Genomic DNA, 13,813 nt, shown 5'->3' with positions numbered 1-13,813 from the left:
AATTCAAGCATCAACAACTGACCCTCCATATGAAAAATGTTAAAAATATTTTCGCTTGCCAGTTCAACAATGTTTATACGTTTATTACAAACCGGATTACAAAATATCTGTTGCCTATTGTTCTTTAAATTTAATGGAAGTATTTTTATCACTTTTCCTAATGGTCAGATGTCTGAGTTCTCAGGCGATACCGTATCCACTTCTGTCTTTGATTTTTCCTCCATCGAGCTAAATCTCAGCCTTATATGCTCATGAGCGTTGGTGAAGATCGTTGCCTGAAAACGTACTATGTGTTTCTGAAATATAGCAAGTTCCTATTTTTTAATAGTTAGAGGTATTAAACAATAACAACTATGATAGATCTACTCATTTTTGATAGATGTATTTATTCACATAGTGACTGTTTCTTAGTTAGGATCTCGACAATACGAAGCAATAGGTTGGTTATTAGTTAATTTTCTATCATTACTAAGTTTTTTTCTATTTTTAGTAGGGTTCAGACAATTTTTTTTTTATTTTTGACTCTAAAGAAAAAACTAACGAGTCACACACTAAGCATAGCAATTATATTAAAAGATTTATTAATTTTCATTAAATCTTATAGAAAGAGGGATACTTTCTTCTTTTTTTAGGGATTTTTGGAAAAACAAGGTTCTTGTCTTTTTTATTCTATCACTGGGCGGAATGGGAAGACTCCCTCCATGTCCCTAAAGAATATCGTTTTGGACATCGACATGGTCTCCAAAAACAACTTTGACCACTACTTTTTGTTGTAAAATATTTATAGAATATAGTCAATATATACTTTTATAAAACTACATTTCGAGATGAATCTGCTTACATCACTTTCATATTTTCAAACTCAACCCAAAAGAATTTATTTGTAGTCAAAGTTTAAAATATTTGACTTAAAACAATCTCAAAATACTTTCTTTAGGAACATTGAGGGAGTAATGGTTATGTCTGCTTAAATTGTAAACAGTGCGAACGCACGGCTGGTTTGATAAACTAGTTCTATTCTAAAACGAGTGAAGCAGCAGCTTCATGGGTCGTGCAGGCGGGCAGCGGAATACGTGGGATATTATGTGCCACACATTGGATAGTTGGCAGAATGGCAGACCTCAGTTTCGTGCGCGTTTCCACGTATTCCCTGTCAAAGTTGAGTTGCAGCTGCCCGAAGGCAGCGGCTACTAATAGTCGATGTAACTGTGAGCACATTGCATGCAACTTTGGCAAACATCCTCCGATCCTTTTTGAAAGCATTCTGAGAACCGGGAACAATATGCCAGCCAAGGGTTGCCATCTTCCGACTCGGTTGCCTCTTATTATCTTCCTTATTTTACTGATTTATTGTGCCAATTGTTGTACAGCAGCTTCTAGTGGTGGTATTAGTGGTAAGTGCCACACATTTTATTTTTCATATAAGTTTTATCATCGTGTGTTCAACTGATCTGTGCTTACAATCCTGTATGATTTAATGAAGTCGGTTTTTCCACCGTGCAGTTCCAGTTCGTCCCACTAATCCCATACCGTATCCAAAAGGACCACCCAGTTGCTGTCCTCATCCGGGCTGTTGTTGATAAAAGGCGTATTTTTTTTTCTCCTCCCATCCAGCAGCGCATCAAGCATGGACTCGTCTATGCGCCACTTGAGTGATCCTGTAGTCTGTTATTTCTACTTTTGATTTCTTACAAGATGTAATTCGAGGTGTATAGTTGTAAGTGGCTATGTAAAAATTAAATGATATAGATTGTATACGAAACTATGAAACGAAGCTGCGAAGCTGTTGTGCTACTTTTGAAAACAGGGAATAAATGAAACATCCATTGGACTAGCCCTTTTTTCTTTTGGATGGAACTTTAATTTACATACTTTTAGAACGAATAAAGCTCGCCGGGCAGAAGACGTGGAATCAATTAGATGTGTCGAATCTTGGGTAGTCGTTAGTTTCGTGAGTGGGTGGTTCCACATACTCTGTCAAAGTTCAGTGGGAACATTGGGAGCATCCAGGTAACGTCGATGTCGATCTGCGTTTGATGTTGTTATCATCTGCAGACTTCATGCCATTCCTCTACAACCAAAGATTAGGTTTGAACTTCTGCTTGCTTGACTTGCAAGTCATGATGTTAATTCGGTCTTCCAATTTACCGGGTCGCCATTGTAGCAGTGGATCGTGACTTGGCAAAAGCACTCAAGATTTATTCCTGCATATCAGTTGGATGAAGTGTGGGTACATATTACTGGTGTGTCGCATGCCTACAGGCATTACTCGGTATTTTGGGCACTAGGCACAGTTGTGGGAGCAACGATCGAAGTAGACATGCTGCTCTACAGAAAGAAAAGGTGTTCTTTGAGTTCGAGTTGCCATTCTTGACAAGGGGCAACTGCCCTTCACTACCGATTTTGTCTTTGGAACTGAAGATTACAACATTACCTTTAGGAAAGATGAAGATACATTTGAGCCAGCTATTCCACCTCCTAAGGATCATGACCCGATGGACCAGGATGGTTTCGAGGATGGCAAAGGGGGCGTTGAGGACAAAGAGTTGGAAAACTCAGCCAAGAAGCCGACAAGTGGCACTGACAATACCGATATAAATCTCCCACAAAATTCAAGGAAGGGTGTATCGAGACCAACTCGGATGTAGAGTCAGGTTGCGGCAACACAGCTTAATTCAATTGTGCTAAATGGAACTGAACCTGTGCCTTTGATTTCGATGACTAGCTGTTAGTATTTCTTAACGTTTACAGAAAGAATCCGCAAGCGTACAAAATTACTGTCGTAGCTTTCACCCGGAAGTATTCAGGGTATCGTATTTTCCACAGAGAACGGAGGTATTTCTTGTAGCTAATTCCTCGAAGGACAACACAAGGATAACTGATAAGGGTAGAGAAGGATTCCTATGGCTTAGGGTCTAAGGACAGATAAACTTTACTTCTACTTGCTTACTTCGGGCACCGGTTTATACCTAGTCTGCCATGACATTGGCCGTGGCAAATGTCTCTATTGCCATGCTACTAATTGTTGCATGTATCACATATTGCTACGAAGTCGGACGTGGCAATTGCTTATATTGCCTGACCGTGAATGTTGCAATAACGTCCTATTGCCATGCTTGGCAACGAATACCTCTTATTACAATAAATTCCAACAGTTGCAATGCCAAATTAGGTACCTTATTGACTTATTGCAACGCGACTTATTGCATCCATTGGCAACAAATGCAATTTGGTTGCAACATGTTGCATTCGCAACTAAATTGGGCCTATTGCAATATTTTCTCGTTGTTGCGCAAGGGTGAGAGTTTAGTAGAGCATCATGGTACGTCCACCAGCAATAATTTGCCACGAAGCATTCAAAGAATATATGCTGAGTTGTTTCAATTTGTCCACACATTTTACATGTTCAAATTATTGAGTTAGACGGAAAATTGTTGTTACAGGTATTGCAAAAACAAAAAAACAACTTCTCACTGTTTCGATTCAATAGAAGACAACACACTAATCACAAGGATTTATTTATAGGAGAATCCAAAGAAAATGGAAAAGAGGGGAAAACAGGGTGACACTTTCCTCATGAGTTCGCAGAGTGCACTTCGCCTCGTTGAATTGGATACTTCAAAATATGTATATACCTCAATTAAACTTGTACAAAATGAAAAGTGGAAATTTAGCTCAAGTGGCGCATAGACGACAGGTTCGTTCGTCCGCGTCCGCAATAATTCCATGCTCGATGTTCTGCTGGGGATGGGAGGAAAACAATGGATCGCCTTCTATCAACAACAGCCATTACGAGGTGGACAACAATTGGGTGGTGGTCTGGGCCCCCCTACCGGAATATGTGCTGGTGAGGTGAAAATACCAGGCCATGAGCATATAGAAGCACAGAGCAGTTGAACACAGTGATTACTGACTATATATGTAAATGATGAAAAGTGAGGGACTTACCAATTTGACCACTCGCTCCCACATAAGCTGGTCTACAAATGGCATGAATGAGTAACATGAGGAAGATAATAAGAAGCAACCGAGTCGAAAAATCGTAACCCTTAGCTGCTGGCATTATATTATATTGTTGCTGGTTCGCTGAGTGCAGTCCAAGGGAGGATGTTTGCCAGAATTACAATGTTTCACAGCGCCTCGCTATTAGTAGTAGTAGTAGGAGCCGCTGCAACTCAACTTTGACCCGGAACGTGGAACCGCGCACGAAACTGTCGGTTAGCCAATATGTTTTTTAAACGAGTTGTAGATTATATTAATAAAGAAGAAGATTCATACCGTACACAGGCAACCACTCAATATTATGTGACACATCGCCTAAACAATTGTCGCGTAAATATTAATATTATAAGATTTTCAAATGAAATTAAATGGAGACAAACTTTACATCAAAATAGTACTACCTCCGTAAAAAAAAAAGAATGTAAGGCTGTCTCCAATAGAAGACCCATTGCGGAACCCAAACTCAAAATGGGTCTCCAACACAATACATATAGTCTCCAACAGAGTACCTATATGAAAGACCCATTTTAGGTGGGAGGGGAGGTATAACCCAAATCTGAGTATCCTCTCTCCTGAAGACCCATTTTGCAGAAAGGGTTATCTTTTGGGTCTTGTTGTTGGAGAAGACCAAAAATAAGTATTGAACCATTTGCCTGTAGCGTTACCCAAAGGATGAATAAGTCTTGTATTTTGGGTCGCGGTTGTTGGAGATAGTCTAACTATGTGTTGCGTGTCATATAAAGTGGTTCACGTTTGACCAAGTTTCTACTAAACAATATTACAGTTATGGCTCCAAATTAATTTATTATAAAAATACATTTCATTATTAATCTAATGGTATTTATTTGGTATCATAAATATTGATACATTTTTATTTATACTTGGTCAAATTTAAGGTATTAAAACATGATATTATGCTAGAATTGCATTCGTTCTGGGACGGAGTGAGGGAGTACAGCTCAACGAGATTGTTTATGGGCCCAAATTTATTACAAGTTCTCGAATTTTCAGTGTTTCAAATGACTTCAGGTGAGGACACACTCTATGCTAAAGTTGTAGTGGTCCATGATATTCTAATGTACGTTTGTAGTCGATAATTTTTTCATTAAAGATCTTTTAGGAGCCCTAATATTAAAAAAAGATTACAAAAGAAAATACTTCAGAAGATTGGCATCTAACAATTATGTGGTGGTAAAGAAGACTTATGTGATGCTTGAGGTCATGGGTTTGAATCCAAAAAATGTTTTGTGTATTTTTTAATAGAAAAATGTGGTGGCTAAGAAAATCTGTAATTTTTTTTAGCTTTTAAAAACATTTCTATGGAAGGACCATAAGGTCAACCAACACTAAAACTGTATTTACAAAATTTTCCTGTAAGGTTCCTTTTGGTACAGCTCTACTTCACTTGTGACGCAAATTTTTTATTCAGCTCTACGAATAGCTTTACTTTACCGTTTTAGAAAAACGTTTGATAAAATAGTTTCTCATAGCAGATCTAGGAGAAACTAGCATTTTTAGCTCTATATCCAACACACTTACACACATCCCTGTGAGAGCGGTTATCAGGAGCTTTACTTGATGAGCTGTTTTATTTTAGGATAAAGTGCATTTTTCAACTCTTAACATGCACATGAGTTTGATTTTAAACCTTACACTACAAAATAGGATATTGGGCACTGACTGTAAAACCGGACAAAAATTATCCTCTATTTGGTTTCAAAGATGATCTTCTATTTTATAAAATAATAAAAATCTAGTTTAACCTCTAAAAATTCATAAATAAACTATTTTCAAATCATAAAAGTATGAAACTAATACCATTTTTTTCTAAAGATGTTATCTAACTGTTGGTATATTCTATTTATAGTTATTTGGAACTTATTTACTTCGGTTCCTATTGTTTATTGTTTGTGGTCTGGTTTAATAGAAACATGAACAAATAAGATTCAAATAACTTCAAGTAGAGCACCAAAGGATAAATATATTTTTTGGAAATAAATGGTATTAGTTTCACGTTTCTAATTTTAAAATAAATACGTTATGAATTTTTTGAGAATAAATCAGGTTTTTATTATTTTAGAAATAGAAAAATTACCTTTGAAACTAGGTAAAGGACTGAGTTTGTCCAGGATAGTTGGAGGGTGACCAGTACGAGTTCTATAGTTTAGAGTTAAAAATCATACTCCCATATAAGTTGAAGGTTGAAAATACACTTTAACCTTTATTTTAGCCCGTTTGAAAAAAAAGCTCCAAATAGTTGATGTGTGCCTTAGGCCCTGATTGGTTCCGGGGACTAGAAACTAGAGACTAAAAGAGGACTAAAAGAGGGACTAAATAACAAGTTTAGTTTCAGGGACTAAAAGGGACTAAAGGGCTAAATAAAGACTAAAATATCCTTCTTCTTCCTTTGGATAGAGGTGAGGGAGGAGAGAGAGGAAGGGATAAGGGCTGTAAAGTCGGTCCATTAGTCCTAAAAAGCCTCTCTCAAGGGACTAGTGGACTAGAGACTAAGACCCTGTTTATTCCAGGGACTAGAGACTAGAGACTAAAAAAGAACTAAAAGAGAGACTAAATAACATGTTTGGTTTCAGAGACTAAAAGGGACTAAAGGGCTGAACAAAGACTAAAATATCCTTCTTCTTCCTTTGACGGAGGTGAGGGAGGAGAGAGAGCGAGGGATAAGGGTTGTAAAGTTGGTCCATTAGTTCTAAAAAATATCTCTCAAGGGACTAGTGGACTAGAGACTAAAAGTCTCTCTAGTAGTCCCTCCTATTTAGTTAAAAGTGACTAAAAAGGACTAAAAAGTAGACAAGCCCTAAAAGATCCTCTAGTAGTTCCTCCTATTTAGTTAAAAAAAACTAAAAGAGACTAAAAATTAGTCTCTGGTCCCGTGGAAACAAACATGCCCTTACTCTTTTTTAAATCGGTAGCTTTGTACGTGGTTTTAAAACCTGTCGTGAAAATAGATTATGACCGTGCGTCTGGGCTCTGGAGTTTGCTCATACAATAGAGAAACCCAAACGAAAATAAAACCAAATGTCCCAACGCGTTTCATCATTAATTATATGTTGAAAATTGTGAACCAATTAGTAGACCCGTGGCAAGACCGTCTCAGATGTGGAGCCGCGCACATAACTGAACTTTAACCGTTCATATGTATGGAGCCGCTGCTTTTCCCGACTGAACTTTGCCCGATTGAACTTTCGAGACACGGTACCGGCTCGCTGCGCGCCCCACTGAACTTTGACTGGGAATACACAAGGTGTGGCACATCTGATCCCACGTCTTCTGCTGCCCGGCTACACGACTCATTTTAGAAATAAATGGTATTAGTTTCACGTTTCTAATTTTAAAATAAATCAGTTATGATTTTTTTAAGAATAAATCAGGTTTTTATTATTTTAGAAATAGAAAAATTACTTTTGAAACTAGGTAAAAGATTGAGTTTGTCTAGGATAGTTGGAGGGTGACCAATACCAGTTCTATAGTTTAGGGTTAAAAACCATACTCCCATGCAAGTTGAAGGTTGAGAAATACACTTTAACCTTTATTTTAGCCCGTTTGAAAAAAAAAGCTCCAAATAGTTGATGTGTGCCTTAGGTTCCAGGGACTCGAGACTAGAGACTAAAAGAGGACTAAAAGAGGGACTAAATAACATGTTTGGTTTCATGGACTAAAATGGACTAAAGGGCTGAACAAAGACTAAAATATCCTTCTTCTTCCTTTGGATAGAGGTGAGGGAGGAGAGAGAGGGAGGGATAAGGGCTGTAAAGTCGGTCCTTTAGTCCTAAAAAGTCTCTCTCAAGGGACTAGTGTAATAGAGGCTAAGGCCCTGTTTGTTCCAGGGACTAGAGACTAAAAGAGGACTAAAAGAGAGACTAAATAACATGTTTGGTTTCAAGGACTAAAAGGGACTAAAGGGTGAACAAAGACTAAAATATCATTTTTCTTCCTTTGGACGGAGGTGAGGGAGGAGAGAGAGGGAGGGATAATGACTGTAAAGTTGGTCCATTAGTCCTAAAAAACATCTCCCAAAGAACTAGTGGACTAGAGCCTAAAAGTCTCTCTAATAGTCCCTCCTATTTGATTAAAAATGACTACAAAGTAGTCTCTAGTCTCTAGTCCTATGAAACCAAACAGGCTCTAAAAGTCCCTCTTATTTAATTAAAATAAACTAAAATAAACTAAAAATTAGTCTCTAGTTCCATGGAAACAAACAGGCCTTGCTCTTTTTTAAATCGGTAGCTTTGTACGTGGTTTTAAAACCTGTCGTGAAAATAGATTTTGACCGTGCGTCTGGGCTCTGGAGTTTGCTCATACAGTAGAGAAACCCAAACGAAAATAAAACCAAATGTCCCAACGCGTTTCATCATTAATTATAAGTTGAAAATTGTGAACCAACTAGTAGACCCGTGGCAAGACCGTCTCAGATGTGGAGCCGCGCACATAACTGAACTTTAACCCCCGATTGAACTTTTGAGACACGGTACCGGCCCGCTGCGTGCCCCACTGAACTTTGACCGCGAATACACAAGGTGTGGCACATCTGATCCCACGTCTTCTGCTGCCCGGCTACACGACTCATTTTAGAAGAAAAAAAAAGTGTATGTAAAATGTTCCCTCAGAAAAGAAGAAGACTGTACGTCCGTCCGTCCGTCCTGGTGTGTTTCTTATGGTCTTTCCACGAGTATCACAATTTCTCATTGCCCGTTCATATTGCTTTTCACACTTAGATGCAAGAATTCGGCAACCTACCCTTCTGCCTTCTATATATAAAGAGCATATCATCAACCACTACAGATTAAGGCAAAAAACACACGCCCGCTGCAGCACAACAATGTGTCACAGAACACATATGCCCCTTGTAGGAACTCTCAGCTCCTCACTGCCATTGATCATTGTCTTCTTCTTCTCCTCTCTATTGACACTCTCTGTGCCTTCACAATGTTCTACACCTCTTAGTCGTCAACCTAGCGACAACTCGGAGGCACTCCTTTGCCTTAGGAACCACCTCTCAAACTCAAACCGTGCCGGATCACTCCCACCGTCATGGAACAATGATAATTCCACCCAGTTCTGCAGCTGGTCCGGTGTTACATGCAGCAAGAGACACTCATCATCTCGTGTTGTTGCACTGGACCTCGAGTCGCTCGGCTTCCATGGCCAGATACCTCCTTGCATCGGTAACCTCACTTTCCTCACAAGGATCCACTTGCCAAACAATCAGCTGCATGGTCAGATCCCAGCTGAACTTGGCCAGCTAAATAGGTTGCGCTACCTTAACCTCAGCTCCAACAATTTTAGTGGCGTGATCCCAGAGACTCTGTCATCATGTTTGGGCTTTCAGACCATTGATCTTGCAAATAATTCCCTCAGTGGGGGTATCCCAGAAGGGCTGGGGACCCTCGGCAACCTTTCAGTTCTGAGTCTGTCCGAAAATTATCTGACGGGCAACATTCCTGTTTCACTTGGAAGCGGCTCTTCTCTTGTCTCCGTTATCCTCAACAACAACAGCCTCACGGGGCCTATCCCGTCGCTCCTTGCTAATTGTTCCTCGCTTCAAGAGTTGGCCGTGAGGAACAATCATCTCAGCGGAGAGATTCCTTCATCACTGTTTAATAGCACATCACTTGAGATGTTAGTCCTTGCGGTGAACAACTTTGTTGGGCCCATACCTGCACTCTCGAACACTGACTCACCCTTACAGTATCTATTGTTGGAATCTAATGACCTTGAAGGAACCATACCATCCACTCTAGGGAACTTTTCTTCCCTCCTCTGGCTCACGCTTGGCAATAACGGTTTTCAGGGTAGCATACCAATGAGTATAGGTAAGATCGCAAACCTGCAACTACTAGACATGACTTACAACAATTTGTCAGGTGCTGTTCCAGACTCGCTCTACAACATGTCATCACTCACATACCTTGGCTTGGGCATGAATAACCTCACCGGAGAAATCCCAGGTAACATTGGGTATAACCTTCCTAGAATTGAAACTTTGGTTATGCAAGAAAACAGATTCCAAGGACAAATCCCTGCTTCGCTAGCCAACGCCACCAATCTCCAGGCCATTTATCTCCGCAGCAATGCGTTCCGTGGTATTGTTCCTTCATTTGGAACCCTGCCAAACTTAATTGAACTAGATCTAGGCATGAACCGGCTTGAAGCTGGGGACTGGTCTTTCTTATCCTCGTTGACAAAGTGCAGGCAACTGGTGTATTTGTACTTGGATGCAAATAGACTTCAAGGAGTCCTGCCGAGCTCCATAGGGGACCTGTCCAGTAGCTTAGAGCTACTGTTGTTACGAACAAATGAAATATCTGGAACCATTCCGACTGAGATAGAGCACCTCAAAAACCTGCAGCTTCTTTATATGGAGCAGAACCTCCTTACTGGAAATCTTCCTTACTCCCTGGGGCATCTTCCGAACCTGTTCGTGCTAAGCTTATCGCAGAACAAACTTTCCGGACAAATCCCACTGTCTCTCGGTAATCTAAGTCAACTTAGTGAGCTCTACTTACAAGAAAACAACTTGAGTGGCCCAATACCAGGAGCTTTAGGAAACTGCAAGAACATGGATAAGCTGAACCTCTCTTATAACAGCCTTGCTGGTACCATACCAAAGCAGCTCTTTGCTCTTACCACCCTTGCTGAAGGTTTAGACTTGTCTTACAACCAACTCTCAGGACCTATACCGCTAGAGATTGGCAACTTGATCAACCTTGGCCCGCTGAATATTTCCAATAACCAGCTGAGCGGGCAAATACCCTCAACTCTAGGTGAGTGCGTTCATTTGGAGTCCCTCCGCATGGAGAGGAACCTTCTTGATGGGAAGATACCTGACTCCTTCTTTGCTCTACGAGGCCTCGTTGAGATGGATCTTTCTCAAAATAACTTAACCGGTGAAATCCCTGGGTTCTTTGGGTCTTTTAGCTCTATGAAGCTTCTCAATCTGTCCTTCAACAACCTTGAGGGACCAGTACCAACAAGTGGGATATTTCAGAATGCAAGTCACGTGTTCATTCAAGGGAATGACAAGCTATGCGCCAGTACCCCGTTGCTACAGCTGCCACTTTGCAGTGGAGATATATCCAAACACAGGGGCTCCTCCAATATTCTGAAGATAGTAGGATTTTCTGCTCTTTCTTTGGTCTTGCTATTATGCTTTGCAATCATCTTTTTAAAGAAGAGAAAGAAAACCAACAAAGTAGACCATCCATCCAGGTCCAGCATGGATTTTAAGAAGTTTACATATGCTGATTTAGTCAAAGCAACTAACGGTTTCTCCTTAGGCAACTTGGTCGGCTCAGGAAAATGTGGATCAGTGTACAAAGCAAGATTCCGGAATGAAGACCAACATATAGTTGCCATCAAAGTTTTCAAACTTGATGAACTTGGTGCACCGAAAAGCTTCCTTGCAGAATGTGAGGCCTTGAGGAATACGCGACACCGTAATCTTGTGAAAGTGATTACTGCATGCTCAACATTCGACGCAACAGGAAATGAGTTCAAAGCACTTATACTTGAATATATGTCTAAAGGTAGCCTCGAGACCTGGCTCTATCCAGAACTGAACAAGTATGCATTCCAAAAACCATTGAGTTTGGGGTTGAGAATAGCAATAGCAATGGATATAGCTTCTGCTTTGGACTATCTACACAACCATTGTGTGCCTCCTATGGTCCATTGTGATTTAAAGCCCAGCAATGTACTTCTTGATGATGTCATGTGCGCACATCTTGGTGACTTTGGACTGGCCAAGTTTCTTCACAGTTACAGTTATTCAATCACTCATAGTTCTACAAGCTTATTGGGACCAAGAGGATCAATTGGATACATTGCACCAGGTGAGTTCTTTTGTAAACTAGAATCCCCAGTCTTAGTACAACTTCAGTGCTTTCTAAAATAGCATAGTTAATCTCCCTTTTTTTTTTAAATAACATTACATAGCATCATTTTCATTTTTCATGATATGTATGTTTAATTCTCCACTCTTTGAGAAAATGCTCTTATGGTTGAAACTATTATGAGGTACAAGCGTTTGATCAATTACAATAATATTGCAGAGTATGGAATCGGATGCAAACTCTCAACTGAGGGCGATGTCTATAGCTATGGAATTATAATCTTAGAAATGCTCACAGGGAAGCGTCCAACAGATGATATGTTTTCAAATGGTTTGACCCTTCACAAATTTGTGGAAAAGGCATTTCCTCAAGAGATTCATGAGGTTCTGGATCCTTCCATCATTCCAATTGTTGAAGATGGTGATGTGGAGGAAGATTTAGAATATGATAATTATACAATGGCTGGAATAAAAAGATGCATCATGCAACTCATTAAAATTGGTATCTCATGCTCTGTAGAGACACCAAAAGACCGACCAACAATGAAGGACGTTTATGCTGAAGTCATCACAATTAATGAAACATTTTCAGAGCTATGCCATTGAGGAAAGGAACAGTTGTTTTGACTGTTTGTACTACGGGAGCATTATGTTTTTATTAGCTTGCTCATGAGAAAGCTATTTAGGAATCATTTATAGTGCAGACCTTGTGCAACATTTCTTGTTGTTTGTAATGTTTCAGAAGTGCAGAACTGAGAACATGCTATGAAGCAAAGTTCGTCGCAGGAACTCCATTTGCTTGGTTATTTATTCGAATTGATGCAAGCTCGACAATAGCAGACTGCTTGTTTTGTAACACCTGATCACAAATCGTATATCAATTTTTGTAGTGCCTCTCTGTTCTTCGTTGTTATTTGAAGTCTTCAGTAATATCTGGAATTCTCACTCACTAGTCTTTGCTTAGGGTTATATATATGCATACATGGTACATGAGCTCATGGGCCTTTACACACCTATACACAGATAAAGCGCAACATTCCCCCTCAAGATGGGTGATAGATATCTATCATTTACATCTTGCTACATGCTAAATTACATTCTATAACTCCTAAACCTTTTGTTGAACTCCCCCTCAAGACTAGCTTATCATTTTTCTAAAGAAAAGTAGAGGACCTAGTGACCGAAGATTGAGCTACCTCATTAGCTTTAGATCATTTTCTTGACCACATTACTTTTACATTATTTGCCCAGCATGCTTAAACTTATCTTGCAGACACTGAAACAAAGCGGCAGGAAGCCCAAAGTTAATGTTGATTCGGCGCGACACTAATGCCATTCCTTAATCAACCATTGATTGGAAATGAAAGACTTGTTGCTCATGATTTTTTGCTTACTTTTCATGATCGCACGACATAATAGGACCATTACAACTTGCACCAAGTTCAACACAACATTAAAAGAGTAAATTAAGTTTACAACACATTGGTTCACACTTAGTTCATCACACATTCACACAGAGTAAATAGCAGAAGTATTTTAACCAACATAACTTCAGTTTTGATACAAGCCATGGGTGTGCCAACACCATGGACTCTACGCAACAAGTGGATCATACCTGTGAAGATCGTGCATTTCAATCACATTCAGAACCAAATTGGATGGATCTTCCACCCGTTTAGCTAAGAAAGAATAGATGCAGAGGTGGATAATAGACAATGATAGTGCATTTTCCTCTTGTTTTTGTACTTTTCCATCAGCTCGTGGAACAGAACTGAACGGAGCAGCAGAGCCGGAAAAGAAAGATACCGAAATTTGCCTTGGTTTCACCGAATTTAGGTTGGCTCTTTTAACGAATTAATGAACGAAATAAACAAATATAGGGTCCTAAAAGATGGGTAAGTATAGGTATCCTGCTCCTAATGAATGATTTCTCGTTGTGGGTTGGCACCAAGGCTAGGGATA

General features: G+C 39.7%; 1 protein-coding gene and 1 long non-coding RNA gene across 2 annotated transcripts; one reads left to right on the top strand and one right to left on the bottom strand.

Annotated features, from left to right (window-relative positions):
* Positions 1 to 3,496: 3,496 nt before the first annotated feature.
* Positions 3,497 to 4,107, bottom strand: LOC136545761 (uncharacterized). The gene is made up of 2 exons (XR_010781147.1): positions 3,949 to 4,107; positions 3,497 to 3,844 (listed from the first exon to the last, which is right to left on the bottom strand). It is a non-coding gene; the product is annotated as an uncharacterized lncRNA (long non-coding RNA).
* Positions 4,108 to 8,811: 4,704 nt separating this feature from the next.
* Positions 8,812 to 12,747, top strand: LOC136545760 (receptor kinase-like protein Xa21). The gene is made up of 2 exons (XM_066537742.1): positions 8,812 to 11,852; positions 12,072 to 12,747. Exons 1-2 carry the CDS (start codon positions 8,840 to 8,842, stop codon positions 12,455 to 12,457), a joined length of 3,399 nt encoding a protein of 1,132 aa, XP_066393839.1. The 5' UTR covers positions 8,812 to 8,839; the 3' UTR covers positions 12,458 to 12,747.
* Positions 12,748 to 13,813: the final 1,066 nt, after the last annotated feature.

The sequence above is a fragment of the Miscanthus floridulus genome, chromosome 3 (assembly GCF_019320115.1).
Source record: "Miscanthus floridulus cultivar M001 chromosome 3, ASM1932011v1, whole genome shotgun sequence".
Taxonomy (NCBI): Eukaryota; Viridiplantae; Streptophyta; class Magnoliopsida; order Poales; family Poaceae; genus Miscanthus; species Miscanthus floridulus.
This window is presented reverse-complemented; position numbering and strand designations above follow the sequence as displayed.

Excerpts from the sequence above, each read along its gene's own strand:
- LOC136545760 (XM_066537742.1), top strand. The coding sequence starts at position 8,840 with ATGTGTCACAGAACACATATGCCCCTTGTAGGAACTCTCAGCTCCTCA. Across the intron at positions 11,853-12,071 it reads AATTGGATACATTGCACCAG|AGTATGGAATCGGATGCAAA; the intron begins GTGAGTTCTTTT and ends ATAATATTGCAG.